The 18,185-nt window shown below is 29.4% G+C and overlaps 1 protein-coding gene across 1 annotated transcript; it reads left to right on the top strand.

Moving 5' to 3' along the window:
• The first annotated feature begins 7,155 nt into the window (after positions 1 to 7,155).
• LOC100800844 (NADP-dependent malic enzyme) lies at positions 7,156 to 12,857 on the top strand. Its single transcript, XM_003543575.5, has 20 exons — positions 7,156 to 7,524; positions 7,773 to 8,062; positions 8,858 to 8,978; positions 9,107 to 9,181; positions 9,503 to 9,654; positions 9,767 to 9,872; positions 9,988 to 10,053; positions 10,185 to 10,280; positions 10,396 to 10,467; positions 10,581 to 10,664; positions 10,756 to 10,854; positions 10,959 to 11,006; positions 11,121 to 11,174; positions 11,264 to 11,362; positions 11,450 to 11,539; positions 11,638 to 11,715; positions 11,871 to 11,945; positions 12,043 to 12,133; positions 12,267 to 12,395; positions 12,507 to 12,857. The coding sequence occupies exons 1-20, from the start codon at positions 7,495 to 7,497 to the stop codon at positions 12,593 to 12,595; spliced, it is 1,944 nt and encodes a 647-aa protein (XP_003543623.1). The 5' UTR covers positions 7,156 to 7,494; the 3' UTR covers positions 12,596 to 12,857.
• Positions 12,858 to 18,185: the final 5,328 nt, after the last annotated feature.

The raw sequence follows: 18,185 nt of genomic DNA, 5'->3' as shown, positions 1-18,185 counted from the left end.
ATTCAAAATACACATCAAAATCAAAACAACACCTAATGTGGTTTAACTAAAATCTTTGTCCCTAAATCGTTGAAAATGACAACAGATCAATTTCAAACCTAGTATGACTCTCTAGTGAACATTAAAGTGCAACATTGATGGGATGCAAAGTGTCACAACCCAACCTTTTGGAATATATATACATTTTTAGAACAACTATTATGGAATAGAAAAAATTATTTTCAGAAAAAACTATTAATGAGATTTTTTCTATTATAAAAATAGTCATTCCATAATAATTTTGGAGTACTTATTTCTATTATGAAATGATCATTCTGAAAGATATAAGTTTCCTTCCGAAATGATTATTCTAGAATAAAAATAAGTGTTCCAAAATTATTATAGAATAATCATTTCAAAATAAAATAAGTGTTATAAAACTATTATGAAATAATTATTTCGAAAGATAATTTTTACCTTCTAAAATGGAAATTTATGATAAAATGACTATTTTCATCCATATACATAAAATATAAAATGTAAGGTACAAATTGGAAGATACTGAATTCAAATCCGACTGTTTGTGTCTATTTTACATTTTCCCCCCTTTATAATACTCATTATACATACTCTTGAATTGGAGGCGGCCTTAGTTTGCATTTAGACGAATTTTTACAAAATTGATTTTAGATGATGCTTTTTTATGTAATTTGTTCTAATTAAAAACAAGTTTGAGAGAAAGTGATTTTAATATAAAAAAGTTATTAGTTTTTATATATTGATAAAATTAATTTTAAATTTATAATTATAAAATATCTAAAACCTCTAAAAATGATATTATAATATTAAATTATAAAATAAATTAATCAGTATATATAATTTAGTTTTTTTCTCCATAAAAGTATTAAGATAGTTAATTTTGTACCAAATTATCAAATACGATAAGTCAAAATCCAAAATTACCCCCCTTGAACGTAGTTTTAGTCACCGTGGTCCAAATTTTTTTCCAAACCAGCACTGAGGAAGTGCGTTGATTTTGCAAAAGCGTGTGGGGTGCATTTGGCAGGTTGATGGCCCACCTTTCTGACGTGGTATTAAAGGACGCGGCGATCTGAACGTGGTTTATCCCTGCCCACAAAACTGAAAGCCTTTTTTTTTTTAGTATAGTACACAAAACTAAAAACTACAGTACGTATTTTAACAATTTAAAATTACTGATATAATAGCAATACTTTTAAATGTTAAAACTTTTGATAAATTCACATGGTAACTTATATATTATCAATTAATTTACATTTTAACTTTAAAATAATTATTATGAAAATAAATATTTTTATTATATATGATAATCAATTATACAGAGAGGGAAAGAAAGAGAAATAAAATAAAGAAAAAATAGAATATAAATATGTATCAATTTATGAATGAAAAATAAGAACAAAAATACTAACAAAATCTTGTAATAGTTGAGTATTTTTTTCACGTTTCCTTCCTTTCTAAACTTATACGCTTAAACTGAAGATTTTATTTAAGAATTTAAAATCTAGTATTCTTCAAATCAATAATTTATTGATTACAATAGTTAAGCTTTAAAAATAGGTTAACTTAACTTCGATTTTTAGTTACATATACGAAGAAAAAAAAATATTAAGATAAAATTCACTTCAACGTTTTATTTGTTTTGTATACAAAGGGGTTGAGTAAAAAAACGAAATTACTAGAAAGAAATAAGATGAGGTGTAGAAATATATCATATCCAAGAGATGAGGAAGCAACAAGTAATTGAGTGAGTTACAAGGGCATGAAATCAAATCAATTAATTAGCGCCTCTTTTCTCTTTTCTCTTAGCGCCATCAAGATCACCATTTGCCATTTGATATTTCTGATTCTAATATCATCTCTTGAGTCTACTATTATTTTTATACTCTTTTTTTAAGCTCAATAATTTCTATACTTTAAATGAATTCATTTTTAACTGTCGGAAAATATCTTTGACGGATTAAAAAAATGAAACATTTTTCTTCACTTATTTGAAACAATAAATAAATAAATATCTTTGACTTTACTCATTTAGTTGATTTCTACTACTATTTGTTATGTGTGCATCTCATACGGGTTAATTTGAACCCAAAAAAGAAACACAAAATTGGTGAAGACATCCAAAGGGAAGAATAATGAGAAGGCAAAAATTTGTTTTATATCTCACTCAACATTAATCCGCTCTTATTTAAGTGATAACCTTTTGATACTGTTAAATACTAGGGGCAAGAAGAGATCATCAACTTTCCTCCTATATACCCCCCAAAAAAGACATATTTTCATCTTTGAATGATAATTTTTCTGTTTGTCCCATTTTCCACCTACCACAGCCTCCTCAGTTAGTGCCAAGTAGCAACTACGAAGGCACCAACTTTTTTAAACGTCGACACGTGAAACGGAATTCCGCTAGCTGTAGTTCAAGAAATCCCAGACACGATGCCACATTCAATTCTACAAATCGTAGTAATTTCCATCCTCTTACAATTTATGAAATTGTGAGCTTTTTATAGCTTAATTTTTAAAACTATACTCTCCTCTGCTCTCAAATATAATTACATTTAAATACATTAATTTTAATTAAAAACTATTTTTTTCTAATTTATTCTTATTGAAACTTAATATAAAAATAAAATAAAATTATTGAAACTAGTACCTTAAATAAATGAAAAATATTTTATAGATAAAATTAGTTAAATTTTTTATATTTGAAATCAAGAAATAAGAATTTTTTTTCTTTGATATTAGAGGGAGTAAAAATTACTCTATAACCTATTTTATAAAATTATCAAACTGACAGACATTTTAATGCTTAAAGTTACTAGATGATAAATTATTCGTAATAATTATAAAAATACTACATTGAATTATTCTTAAAGTTATTAAATGTATTGATACAATCCTTTTCTTTCTTTCTTTTTAGCCATGTCCTCTCTAAGGAAGAAACCTCCACCAGATGCATCTTTTATTAAGCAGTGACACAAGAAAGTGAAATGTACTTGTACTATAAAAATATTTTGGTGTGTGTCCTTGGTATTATCGCATTACTTTAAGCAAGAGCCAAGAGGGTTGGTAAAGACGTTGTCGTCATGGCTTGATGCACGTGTGGTGTGAATGGCTTGAGGTTTTAGTTGGACGTTGAAACGAAAATCCATCATTAATAGCAACCAGATAATGGCACCATCTATTAAATGCCCTACAAGTCTGCCTAAAACCTGTGTGGTTAACACAAGCCCTAGTTGCCGCCACCACTTTTTCCACAATTGAAAGATTTGACTACCATATTATTAAATCATTTTTTCTAAGCTTAAACCTTAATAAATTATCCACTAAAAACCAATTTTAATTAGCTGATTAATAATAATTTTTAGAAGAAAAAAAAATAACTATTTTTCTCCTATTTATTTCATGGACTAACTTCCTTACTATCTCTCACTTCTCACCAAAAAAAGTACTCATCTCTCTCTCATCATTACTTAATTTATTATTTTTATGTTAAATGCATTTTTCATTTTCTAAAAACTGATACACGTAAATGCATTTAAAATAAAGGTTACTAATTCATAAAATAAATAGAGACATAATAAATTAATTTCTAAATAAAGGCTACTACGACCAGTTTTAGAAAATAAAAAATAAAGCATTTACACAAATAATATACCTAAATGCGACTCCCAGATTTTAGAAAATGATACTATATATGTAAATGTATCATTTTCTAAAATCTATACACTTAAAATCCTACTACCAGATTTAAGAAAATAAAACAAAAAATAATTATAATTAAGTAACAAGGAGATAATAATTAACAGAATTGTCTATAATTTTTAAAGATAACTATTTATTTGATTGTTGGAATTGTCATTTGCGGATCTTGAAAGCAAAAACTATCACTCTCAATGGAATCCCTACTCCAGCAGAAGCAGAGGCAACTGAATGGATCGCATGCAACTCTTAGCTTTCAACAAGTAATCTTTGAATCTGACATGTCGATAGCATTGATCTCAATGTTATATTAGCTAAGTGTAGAACCAATATCTCATCTTTCTCAAACTTTAAAGTGAGTTTTTTTTAAGAAGACAAACCAATCATATTGTTCATACTCTTGTAGAGACTTCAAGATTTTATGTTTGTATCCAAGTTTTTAACAATAGTCCTACTTATATATATATTGATTCTGTGATTTTGAATGAGTTAAATTCCATAACTTTGCTTCTCTTAAAAAAAGAATTGTCTATAACTATACTATAAGATATTGTATAATTATTATAAACATGTAATATTTTTATGAAAAATTCAATTCGTATGAAGACTTGTCTGTCGTAGCCGCACTCCATCATAAATTACTTTTAAACTAAATTGAATTCGAAATATAGACAGAATCATGATGATTTTGTACTAAGACTTGGAACATTTAGGATTATACACAATCTTTAAATAAGGTGGCCTACTTTCAACTACCGTGCATTGTTATCACCCACATGATCCAATGCAACTCCGCTGTACCAAAGGGAACCTCTATTTTTCAGCCATTGAGATTTCTCTTTGTCTTTTATTGTTGGCAAAATATGAAAATACAAGAAAATGAAATTAATTATTTAGATGTTTTAAAAATTAAACGGATAAAAAATTCATTTAACTACATTTTTTTTCTCTCTTTTCTTTTTCAAAATAGGGCGAAAAGAGGATAAGAGTTTAAATGATTTATGGAATGGCTCATGTTAAACTCCAGTTATTTAAGATAATGGTACGTAATTTAAAAATAACAAATTTATAATTATTTTCATTTTATATTTCCGTTCTTTTTCACTAGTCAAATAAAAAAAAATACATTCATCAATTATTAAACATCTAATTCTAAAAGTATAAGAACTTATTTTCTCCATTCATTTTCTGCTTAATTCAACAGTGACCACTTAATTTTTTTTTACAACATTTTTGTATAATTCATTAATACATTCTTTTTATTTCATCTTTTTTCGTCATATCACCTCAATACATTTCTGAATTCTTTTTTCTTTATCTCTCTCTTTTAATTGTAAAATTTATTATACAAAATTTATGTATAAATATCATTATTTTTTTCTGAGTTGTATAAATATCATTATTCTTCCATTATATATCATTTAAGTAAAAATTATCATAAAATATCCAAATAAATCCAATTATTCGTTTTCTTGACAAATATCCAAATTTATCATATAAAAAAATAAACTTAAAGACGATTCATACTAAAAATAAAGGGACAATTTTATTTTCCCAATAAAGTGTTATACAAAGTCACAGTTCAAGCAACCATCATACAAAACAAAAACACCACTGTATGTTCACAGGAAATATTTGTCACTAAAACGAATATGCTGCTTGTCATCTGCATAACTGGTACCGTTGCATGCTGTTTCCCCCCCTTTTTTTTTCTTGTGTTTCCCAGAGGCCTGAAGAACATTTACGACGTTTATGCTCCATCCTTTAGGGAATGCGCGACGAGTTATTATTTTTTTTCTTAGGTTATAGAACATGATAATCTTTTAACCTATTGGGTCAAAAATTAATTATGTTTATAATATATGATTATCGATAACTCAAATTTTTTTTTACATACAATAAAAATCGAATACAGATTATTTTATTAAATAGATTATTTCTATTCACGTAAACACAGCGAAGTTTTATATTATTAAACTAACATTTTAAATTATCAAGTTATTAATATTTTAATAGTTTATAAGTCAATTTTATTGATTTGACTAAAATAACCTTATTTAGTACATAAATTTATTTTAATGATTTTGAACTTATTTAATTGCAATAAAAAAGACATTTTAACCATTTTTAATTTTTCTATAAGCTATTTTAACTAATATCAAGAACCTCTAACACAATAGATAAATAAGTTTCTTTAAGTATGTTGTGAGAAACCGAATTCTTGAGTATGTACATATAGAAAATAGCATCTTCGTCTGTTAGTCTCCAACTAGTATCAATTAAGAAATATTCTAGGTGAAAGAAAAAAAAATTATTTTAACTGGCTTATAATTTATGTTTTTAACCTTTTTTTTTATCAGACTCGTGTAATTTATAAATATTTTTTTTTCTATTGATATGTTAACGATATTTTCTATAACTTAGTGTTATATATTCTTCTATCTGATTAAACTTGCAATATGGTAATTTTTATATTAATCTTGAATTGATTTATTTTTTTTATAATTTTATGGTAATTTATTGTTTAATATAGTATATAACATTAACAATGTATTTAAGTATTTTGATGTCATTTTTATGTATCTGTATACAATACTACGGGATACTACACCAGAAGAGTACAAGAGTATGATGTAAGAGAATACATAAGGTAGTTTTGTTGTTAAGCGGAAGGGCGTCTAAACCCAAACAACATACCGACAGGTGCAAGAATTTTTTGATTGAATCTCACGTGAATGAAGTTTTGTGAAAACACTAACAGACATCACTTTATGTAAATCTCAAAGGAATGAATGATCTTACGGCTTGAAACTACTTGATGCATCTCACCACCCTCCTCTTTTCGTGGTAGTGAACCTTTTAAGTCTCTTTCATTGGCCACATGTCAATATAATAATCACACCCACATTCCACGCTGCCACTCCTCACAAACACCACTATTGCCACCGCTCATTCCACAACCCATACATTAATTAATGAGTCTTTAGGTATCATTATAAAGATTATAAAATAACATAAAAAACTTTTCGATAATATACTTTTGTGTATTTTAATAAAAATATTTCTTTCAATTAATGTAAAAAAAAACATTTTAATTAAGACAAATGCTTATTGATTAAAGAATTGAAATACATAAATTTTTATTTTTTATGATCTTATAACAAATATTTTTTCTTCTTTTGATTTTTTGACTAATACTCTACAAATATTAATTAACCATATCTGTTAATTAATTAACCTCGAAACAAAGGACTTAAGTTTTTACTACTAGTAAAATTTATTAAAATATAAGTAAAAAGCAGTAAAAAAAATAAATAAATAGCGCAGTTCTGTAAAACGGGGCGTTTCTACAGGCAAGCCCCACAGGTTTGAATAGAACTTTTATTGTAAATAAATAAACACAAGAAAAATAGTTTTTGAACAAGTCCAGGGTAGTTACGTAATATCATGAAAAACGGTGTTCTGTTCTGTTCTGTTCATGCACTTGCACGCATGACACACCCTTTTTAAGGTTAAGCTGTAGAGAGGAGTTTTGCTCAAGTTACTTTGCTTGCTTCTGTGATCTGTTTGGTGTGTTGCGTCTTGCGGCAAACTGAGTGAGGTAAAAGAGGGAGAGGGAGGAACAGAGAGAAAGAGAAATTAAAAAACAAACAAGGGAACCTTCCCTTAAGACTCTCTCTCTCTCTCTCTCTCTTCTTAGAATTTGTCTCTCATTTCTTTCTCTCTCCCTGTAACACAGCCACCGCACCATTCTCTCTCTTTCTCGCCGCCATCATGTTCTCCTCAACCAGATGCGCTTTCCTGGTAATTTTATCTCAGATTTGCACCATTTCCCTGTTGTTCTTTTTTGGTTCACGATTTATTATTATTATGACAACAATCTCAGTGTCTGTTAAAATTCGCTAAATTTCTGGTTTGTTTGTTTAGCTAAATAAATAAAAAAATCTGATTTTTCTTCCGAATTTCGTGAGATTAGCTGATTTGTTGATCTGGGTGCTGATAAGTTCTCTTCCTTTTCCCCTTTTTTGTGATTTTTTTTTTTTTTTGCACAGAGCAACTCGGGGTTAGGTGGGTGCAGCAGCTTGTGTGATGCTGCGCAGAAAAAGCGTTCAACTCGTTTGAGGGTGGTGAGTATGACCCCAAGCAGCAGCAGCAGCAGCAGGTCCGGTGATAGAAACGGCAGCGTTGTGATGGAGACGCCGTTGAAAGAATTGAAAAAGGAATCCACGGTGGCTGACGTGGACGATAACGCCATCTCCGCCGGCGGCCCTCAAGATGTCTACGGCGAGGATAGGGCTACGGAGGATCACTTTGTTACCCCTTGGAGTGTTTCTGTTGCCAGGTGACACTCTTGATTTTGATTTTCATGATCATTTTCTTATGTTTTTCAGCCTTCATTTTCTTTTGATTTTAGATTCAAATTGGATGTTTGTTTGTCAGTCCCTGAATTGGGGATACTTGAGAACTGATCGAACAAGTTTTGGTGTTTTGTTATGGATGAAGCATCATTTTCTTTTTATGTCGCATAAAGAGAGATCTCAAATAAGTGACTGCGGTTTGGTTAATTTATGTGGTAAAAAAATTTGGTTCCGTTTCAGCTTTATATCCTTGGAATGCTGCTGGTTAATTTGCGTGATTTATGCATCTTTGTGTATCTTGCAGCTATTTGTTCATTATTGTCTTTTGATTTGATTATAAACAAACAAATTTTACTGATGCAGCCTTGTTTATTTTTTTGACAGATTGAATCACTTATGATGTGATGATTAATTACTATAAATATCACGAGTTCTGAATATAATATGTCATCTTTCTAAATTTTTTACACCAGTGGCAACTAGACTTTCGAAATCCAGTCATATCTCTTTCTTTTTATATATATAAAAAAAATTGGGGGTTGCATGGAAATTTGTACTTAATCATCTTAACTGTTTGCATTTCCTTCACCTTTTTCTCTTCTGAACCATTGTGTTTGTTTGTTGCTGTTGTGATGGTTGAATGCGATGCCCTTGATAGTGCAATTCTATTTTTTAAATGGAGAAAAAGGCGATACTTCTAATGTTTGTGTGCTGCTTTCTGTACTATAGCCAGAGACTATTTAGCTATTATGCGTATTCTTACTTGTTATGCTTTTTAGTGGTTATACACTATTGCGAGATCCCCATTTCAACAAAGGGTTGGCCTTCACTGAAGATGAGAGGGATGCCCACTACTTGCGTGGTCTTCTTCCCCCATCAGTTATTCCTCAAGAAACTCAGGTTAATTATCTGACCAGAAACTATTCTGAGTACTTTAATTTTTTTATTTTTATTTTCCAAAGCTATTAGATTGTGCGTGTGCTTACACACAACATCAATTTATAAGTTATTGCCACTTTATTGGGCAGGTGAAGAAAATGATCCAGCACGTACGCCAGTATCAAGTTCCTTTGCAGAAGTACATGGCAATGATGGATCTTCAGGTGTGGCCTTTTGTACAATTATTTTTTAAGAAAATATTAAATAATGCATTTTGAAAAAATTGCATGTGGATGATGAATCCACACATTTTTGCATCTACCTCTGAAGGATTTTCTGTTCTCCCATCTGTTGTTTGCACAGACACTTTATGAATAGTGCCAAAATTCTTGTGGTCTTTGCTTTCTGCTCTTGATTTTTTTATCATTTTGATTTAATGTTCATCTTTAATGTAAAATATCTTGAGGGAAGTTTCTTCACATGGTTTGATTGGTAAATTACTGAATTGGACTAATGCTTTCACTTTATTATTTTGTGTGCTGCAGGAGAGAAATGAACGGTTATTTTACAAACTTCTTATTGATCATGTTGAAGAGTTACTTCCAGTTGTATATACTCCAACTGTTGGTGAAGCTTGCCAGAAATATGGCAGCATCTTTATGCATCCTCAGGGTCTTTATATAAGTTTGAAAGAGAAGTGAGTTTGGCTTTGATTTCTCTTTATGGTCCTGGAATGCTTTGTAGGCGGTCACTGTTTGTATTGATATTTTATTGTTCCTTTGTCTCTTGGATGGGACTTAAACTTAAAGGGGAAAGATCCGTGAAGTACTAAGGAATTGGCCTGAGAAGAACATTCAAGTCATAGTTGTAACTGATGGAGAACGGATCCTGGGTCTTGGGGATCTTGGTTGTCAGGTAATTTCTATTTCTATTATGCTTGTTGAAATATATTATTATTTATGATAGTTATATTGAATCACGAGATCTAATGTTGTAATTTCTTCTTTGTTAACCTTTGCCGTATTCTCAGGGGATGGGAATACCAGTGGGAAAACTTTCTTTATATACAGCACTTGGAGGAGTCCGCCCTTCAGCTGTAAGTATATTTGGCCCATACTGTTGCTTGGTTTTAAGATGTTACTGAAATTTTATTTGCAGATATTAAGTATTGGTCGTGCATATTGTAACTTCCATTTCTTATTACTCCTATAATGTTATCTATTTCAGTGTTTACCCATTACAATTGATGTGGGCACAAACAATGAGAAGCTGCTGAATGATGAATTATATATTGGGCTAAAGCAAAGACGAGCAACTGGGCAGGTTCATGATTTGTTTGCCTTGCTGAATCGTGTGGAATTAATTTTTTTTAGTTTCAGGCATCCCGATTTCCTAATATGCCACAGTATTTACATTGTTCCAACTTCTCTGATTCCAGGAATATGCTGAACTTATGCACGAATTTATGACAGCAGTCAAGCAAACTTATGGGGAAAAGGTCCTAATTCAGGTATTAAGCAGTGTTAAGAGACAATAATATTTCTTGGCTTATTGGACTGCAGTCTTTGGCAATTTGCTAATTTCACTTTCCCGTTTTCTACATCTGTTATGCCATGTGTTTAGTTTGAAGACTTTGCAAACCACAATGCTTTTAATCTGCTTGAGAAATATAGATCTACACATCTGGTCTTTAATGATGATATTCAGGTAAGAAATTGCTGTCTTCTATAACGAATTCAGGTACTTTGTTAGCTATACTTTTAACTAGCCCTAATATTGTATCTACCTCTTGTTCCAGGGAACAGCATCCGTGGTTCTTGCTGGACTAGTTGCATCTCTGAAGTTGGTTGGGGGTAACTTAGCTGATCACAGATTCTTATTCCTTGGTGCTGGAGAGGTGAGTCTATATAATTCTGGGATCATGTGTCATTCGTTGTTTGTTAGAGAAAGAAGAGGTTGTTTTTATCATTCTGGCTTAATTGTATTGTTGGGCGGTTGCAGGCTGGCACTGGCATAGCAGAACTCATAGCACTTGAAACATCAAAACAGGTTTTTAGCTACTTTTAGTGCTGTTGTATTTTTCGTTGTTTTTAGTGTAGAATGTTGTGATGTGAAGCATGCATGAGTATTTTAGTTATTGAGAAACTGCATTTGTTGATGCAGACAAATGCTCCACTGGAGGAAGTGCGCAAGAATATTTGGCTGGTGGACTCAAAGGTTTGTGTAAACCCAATTTAGCTCTACCTGTATGTATGAACCCAATTCTAATCTTCCATCTGATTAATCTGTTATTCCTTCTTTTACAGGGATTGATTGTCAGTTCTCGCAAAGATTCGCTCCAACATTTTAAGAAGCCCTGGGCTCATGAGCATGAACCTGTTAAAAATCTTCTAGATGCTGTTAATGTATGATTTTTTTTATCTTTCTGTTCATTACACCACACGCATAGCAGAAGTTTCAATGTTCTTAAATGGTCAATGTTATCTTCTCAGAAAATTAAGCCAACAGTGTTGATTGGAACATCGGGACAAGGAAGAACTTTTACTAAAGAAGTGATTGAGGCAATGGCTTCTATTAACAAGGTACTATTTCAACCTATTTTATCTACCTAGTGTACCTACCATGGATTGATTTCATGTTAACATAGGCTAAGCAATTTATTATATGATAATGCTTGCAGAGACCTATTATTCTTTCTCTTTCCAACCCTACGTCACAGTCAGAATGCACTGCTGAAGAAGCTTACAAGTGGAGCCAGGTTAATACACGCAACTTTTTATTTTTGCATTAGAATATAAGCTTTCAATATTCTACTGCTAACAGAGTCAGTTTTTGTTTATTCTTATAGGTGTTTGTAATTGACCGATACTAAATGTTTTATTTTGTTCCCTTATTCTTGTGTATCACCATCAGGGACGTGCCATTTTTGCAAGTGGGAGTCCATTTCCCCCTGTTGAGTACGAGGGCAAAGTGTTTGTGCCTGGCCAGGTCTATAATACAAGACATTGAGACTTTAACTAAACATTAAAAAATTTACCTCTCAAATAAGGTCTTAATTTGAAGATTTTGCTTGTTTGTTCATCAGGCCAATAATGCATACATATTCCCTGGATTTGGTCTCGGTTTAATAATGTCTGGGACCATTCGAGTGCATGATGACCTGCTTCTGGCTGCCTGTAAGTGCTCAAGACACTTGCGAACATTAATTTCAAACTTATGTTTGGGACAGGTGAAAATAGGATCATGGTAGGAATGAAATATACATTTGGAATTAATACAATGTCATATTATTTGATTTTGATGGAACAGCTGAGGCTTTGGCTGCACAAGTGAGCCAAGAGAACTTTGATAAGGGACTCATATACCCACCATTCACCAACATCAGAAAGATTTCAGCACACATAGCTGCCAATGTTGCTGCTAAGGCTTATGAACTTGGTAAGCTCTTGGTTTAATGGGAGGTTCTATGGTTGCACTTTTTTTTTTTTTTCTTTAAAATTTTAAATATTAAAAGAAAATCTTATAAAAGTGAGTTTGTGTTTTTGTCAGGCTTGGCCACTCGCCTTCCTCAACCTAAAGATTTAGTGAAGTTTGCAGAGAGCTGTATGTATACCCCAGCCTACAGAAGCTACCGATGAAAAGTGATAATAATAAATAGGCGCTTTTTTCTTTTTCATTTATCATGATATCATTTCATTGTCAATTTTTTAATTTTTTACCTTCTTTATGTTCCTGTTATGTTTTTTGTAAGTTATTTGTATTGGGTGGGTTAGTAGGTTAGGACGGTGGTGGTAGTGAAGTGGTACTTGGACCAAAAGGTAGCTTGAAAATTTGTGTTTCGCTATAAATGTTGTGACAGTAATCTAAATTAGAAAAGGAAGCATTTCTAAAGTCCGCATACATAAATTCTTGAAAGTGATTGAATGATCTATCTTTTTCTCGAGTCTCGACTAATATTTTTTGGACACCTCAACCCAATCGTGTACTGTAGATATCTAATTAACACATTTTTTTTCTCTCTCGCTTCACACGTCACATTTATCGTTTCTTTCTGTTGTATTTTTTTCCTTTTACCAAATGGTACATTTTTTCCTTTCTGGATTGATGATGGGCGTGTTTAAACTTTAAAGAGCCATAGCATAAAACAATTATTTTAACCAAATCAAACGCTTTGAAGAAAACAAGAGTGTATTCTTGCGAAGCAGCAACCTATGTTGCCAATTACCACCCATCCCATCTGAAATTGGGCCACCTTAAGTTTTTTCTCCTTTTCAAAAGTCTGATCATATCCTAATATTTGGGCTCAAACAATTATGGTCAGCCAGCTGAAGTTTTAGATTTTTTTTTTCTTATGAAACTCTCTTATTTATACATTTTTTTTATAATATTTATAGCATTATTATTAGGCTATTATGTGAGATCTATCATCCTCTCAAAACAAAAAGAAAAAGAAAAGAGGGATCTATCAAATCATATATGACTTTACTCTCGTAAGAATCACTTGAATTTTTTCTTTTTTGGTAAAGTTCATTTGAAATTTATTTAATAATAAATGATATATTAATCAACATTTCTCCTAAATTTAAAGTTAGACGTTTCTAGTTTGAAGAAGTGTTTTATATTCGAATTGTTACTTTTTTTTTTACTAACAAACTAAAGTTTATTATATTGTTTTTATTCTGTTTTATAGTTTTAAATATATGCTTTAAAAATTTGATGTTTGTTTCTACTTCTATTTTTTGTTCATAATTAAAAGTTATTAGTTATTACACTTTTTGTATTTTGCTTTTATAATTTAAAATATTTGTACATAAAAGTGATAAAAATAGAAAACATTTTTATATTTGTATATCTTTTTAAAAAAATAAAAATATGGTGAAAATTTTATAATTGTTAATAAAAAAATCGAGGGACAAAAGCTCTGATTTTTTTATGAAAACCTGTATGACTACTCTTTTTTTATTGATGAAGAGATCATGAGATTGGGATTTGGGATAAGCAAAGTAGAAAATGGGTCGGTTTCACATTGTCATGGTTGATTGGGTGCTAAAAATGTGGATAGAGCTCTCAGTATTAATCTAACCTTTCTCTTTCTCAGTCAAACAAAACATTGCAGATGCCATCCTAGATATGCTTTAGCTTCATACAGATATTATTTGTCATATCCACTCCTCAAGTCATTTCAACTTTTTAGCTTATACATAAGATGTAACTTATTAAAATACTTTTTATAAAAAAAATTAATGTTATTTTAGTAAATGCATGAGATTTATTAATACGCATCCACTTGTTTTTTTAGAAGAGATATTTTCTTAACCTATAACTTCAATTTTCATGAAACACATCCTAGATGTAACTGGTTAAAATATTCATTTTCATAAACAAGTGGATATGTATTAGCAAATTCTATTAGATCATGTAAGAATCGATTCATATCATTTTGTGGTATTTTTTTAAAAAAATTATGTTTTAAAAAGAAAAAAAAATTAAAGTCTCAAGATACTGATATCCACTTAAGAGGTTTAATTTAATTTAAAATAAATTGTTTTGTTCTTCGGTCTCAAAATCTTAAAAAAATTAGTTTTGAACCGTCCTTCTTCCAACAAGTCAAAATATGTCTTATAAAGTGTAATCATTAGGAATAATACTTAATACATTAAAAAGCCTGAAAGTTAAATTAATTAAAAATATAAGGATTATTACCTGTATTTGTAAAGTTATAAAGATATAAAAATAAACTTTTAAAGCATATAAAATAAAATTGTATTCAAAGTAAAGTAGAAGGATGAGAATTGTATTTTAAAAAAATTGTCTTACTCAACCATATCCAAACCCATAAGGTTGTGAAAGAAATCAAATCACATCAAAGCCAAAAGAACAAATTCAAATCACACGATAATTATATGTTAGAATTACAGAAAATTGACAAAACAGTAATGATCAGTCCAATAGCTTGCCGGTAAAGTCAAAGCTTTGAACGCGTGTTTTTTGTTCCATTGCTAAGCTTCGGTTAATTTTCTGCAATGTTCCAGCTCTCCCCAACCGGAAGAAACAATAGTAGTTAATTTGGTTATGTGGATTGTCTATGACATAAAATGAAAATCTTAAAAATATTTATAAATAAATAAGCCTTTAACAAAGCAAATTGTAGTGTGTTAAAGACTGTTGATTTTTTTATTTATTTTTTGAAACAAAGAATGTTGATTTTTGCGTTAGAGAAATTGTACTTGAACCAATATTTGGGGTCAACCCCGCGTTCCTCCTTCCGTCACTTTCTCCATTCTTTCAACTCTTCACTCTTAGCTAACGTCTTACCAAACAATACAATATGCATTTAAGACCAAGTATGTTCTGGTTTTAGTATTGGATTTGAAAAGTGCTATCAATACATTTTCAAACACTTTTTTTAGACATTTTTATTAAAATTTGGAGTGTACGTTTTCACAAGCTTTAAGTGGGTTGCCTGATTAAGCCAAAATTAACATGACAGGAATTTTTTTTAACAACAACATCTCTGAGTACTGTCAAGGCTCAAGGGGTTGTAGGATTGCGAGGAGGTAAAAAAATTAAGACATTATTCAAAAGGATTGCATTGTTTGTCTTTGTTGGGGGTATCTAACGGGTGGTTTTTCAACAAAAAACTTGCTTTACTGTTTATGAATTTAAAATTTATTATTTTGATTAATTGATTACATTTAATAATTTGTTTTTTATGTATATGAACAATTTTTATATTAACATGCAAATTTAAATCAAATTTTTATTTTAAAAATATAAAGGATTCATGCTATTAAATAAATATGTATGGCAGCCACGTAAAATATACGTGTTACATGCCTAATAATATACCTTGGTATTGTTTTCTACCACATGCATGATTTCACGGTTTTTCACTAGTATTTATTTACGGAATGATTCCACTAACCCTGAGTCAGTTGGAAACACATTTGTATTAATATATTCTACTAATTACTGTCAAAATTAATTCTCTTTTCCCTTTTACACTCCAACAAACCAACACTGATTTAAAGACTGGACATAATGATTACTTTAACAAGTCTATACTTATTTAAATGCGGGGACGAGAACTTGATACTGAAGAATACTAATAGTATAATGAAGACAATGATCAGACTCTCATATAATTAATTATGCCAAAAATTATTATTTATATTTTATATACTTCTTTTTTTTTAAGAATATTTTTCTATACTTCTTAATTACGTAAAAGTTAATTTATAAAATAAAAAACAATAACATTTTTTTAATTTTATCCTCATTTATTAATATTTCATTTAATGATTTTATAATTATATTTTAACTTTTAATAAACATAGTTATTTTATTTTTGTCTTCATATTTTTAATATATATTTTATTTTAAAAATAATACGAGACGGATGAAGTATTTAAAATTTATTAATTTCTGTGATAAATTAAGCCAGTCTCAGAAATTGTTGGAAGTACTCAAGATAACCTATTTTATATGAAAAGATGTAATATATTGTGTTCTAATATTAATATTAATATCCTGAAGGTCATATGAATATGTAATAATATAAGACTGCTAAAGTCTGAAAAGTTTGACCCTTGACTTTGCACATTCACTTTCCCTTTCCCAATCTTTAGTATTCTCTCTCTGCTGCCGTTTGGCAATTGTAAAATCTTCACGTGTCCGTACAAATCATATGGGATCTTTATCTTGGTGGATAATATTGTTTACTTATGACTAAATATTTTTCAACACAATTATTTGGATCATATGGCTAACACTCCTAAGTTTTGTCCAGTCAATGAATCTCAACTATAAGTTGAAGGACAAGCCTAGCTTAACGCCATATTTTTTGTTTACTTACCTTCAATTTTGAAAGTTAATAATTATCTGCAACTTTAATTATTAGCAAAAGCAACTTTTTCTATTCAAAAAATACTACCACGTCGTTTTATTTTAGTTTAAGTGGAAACTGTTAGCTAACGAGAGGATAATAAGATTTTATTTAATTTAACAAAATGTATTTTGTTTTAATTTTTTATTTCATTTAATATTTTTAAAATAATGATAACAATAATAATTTTTTACTGTTTATTATACATACTCTTAAAAACAGGAAAGTGAAAATAGAAAATAAAAATAAAAAATATTTTCTTTACTAAATGGACCTTATCCTATATCTAATTTAGAGGAGTGAGTAGAAGAGAATAAATAAATAAATTTTACAATGAAGAAAACTAGAAAGAAATGAAATTTTGAGTTTTTATTTCTAAAAATTAACTTCTTCTTTTTTATTAAAAATGCATTGTTATTTGTGCTTTCTTTCTTCTCATTTGAACAAATCTAAACATATATTAAGGTTTTACTTTAAAATGGCTTAAAATATATAGTTGAGATAGGATGAAAGAACATAGTGGCCCTGGGGCCTGCCCACAAAAAAAAAAAAAAAAAAAGATAAGATGAAAGATATGTTATCAATTTTGCTTAGTAGTTTTTTTTATAAAAAAAAAAAATCTAAAATTTTAGCAAAGAGTTTGTCCGTGTACCTATAAAGTATAAGCAAAGTTTTTTATGGTACTATATAGATTATACTCATTACAAAATAAATAATATATATTTGAATTCACTAAACATTTTGTTTAAATTTTTACCCTTACCAAATCTGTTACAATACGATGATAATTCTCGATCAAACTACGCCTAATAATTTAGTTATTTGATACTGTAATCAAGTCAAACTAAATTGAATTACATATTATTTTTATGTTTAAAACTAAATTGAGTAACTTTACATTTAAAAAATTAAACTAAACTGAATCATGAACTATCCTAATCTTAATATTTTGCTTTATATTTTTCTTATAAACTTTTTGCTTAGTATTTTACTTATCCTTTTAACATTTAACAATCAATTAATATCAATACATTTCACGTAATTAAATATTATTTTCCATTATAATAAATCAATTTTTTTTAAAATCAATTAAAATAAAGTTAAAAATATATTATATCAATATTTTTTTTCGTTAAAATGCCTAATTTAACTACCATCTTCGTATTCTGCTATCGGTTATCTTAGCAAATTTTGTATATCAACTTTTTTGTATTTCCAATTACCTTTATTCTCAATATCGCTAATTCTGTTTTCATTATTATTTGGTTGTAACTTTTAGTGCTTTTATTCTTAATCATAGTATCATGTTGTACTCCTTTTTCATTATTATTGTAAATTGAAAT

Source organism: Glycine max, chromosome 13 (genome assembly GCF_000004515.6).
Source record: "Glycine max cultivar Williams 82 chromosome 13, Glycine_max_v4.0, whole genome shotgun sequence".
NCBI lineage: Eukaryota > Viridiplantae > Streptophyta > Magnoliopsida > Fabales > Fabaceae > Glycine > Glycine max.
This window is presented reverse-complemented; position numbering and strand designations above follow the sequence as displayed.

What these genes read in the sequence shown, in the direction of transcription:
- LOC100800844 (XM_003543575.5), top strand. Translation starts at nt 7,495, where the DNA reads ATGTTCTCCTCAACCAGATGCGCTTTCCTG. An exon ending in TTGGGGATCTTGGTTGTCAG is followed by an intron (nt 9,873 to 9,987) that starts GTAATTTCTATT and finishes CCGTATTCTCAG; the next exon opens with GGGATGGGAATACCAGTGGG. An exon ending in AAGTGTTTGTGCCTGGCCAG is followed by an intron (nt 11,946 to 12,042) that starts GTCTATAATACA and finishes TTTGTTCATCAG; the next exon opens with GCCAATAATGCATACATATT.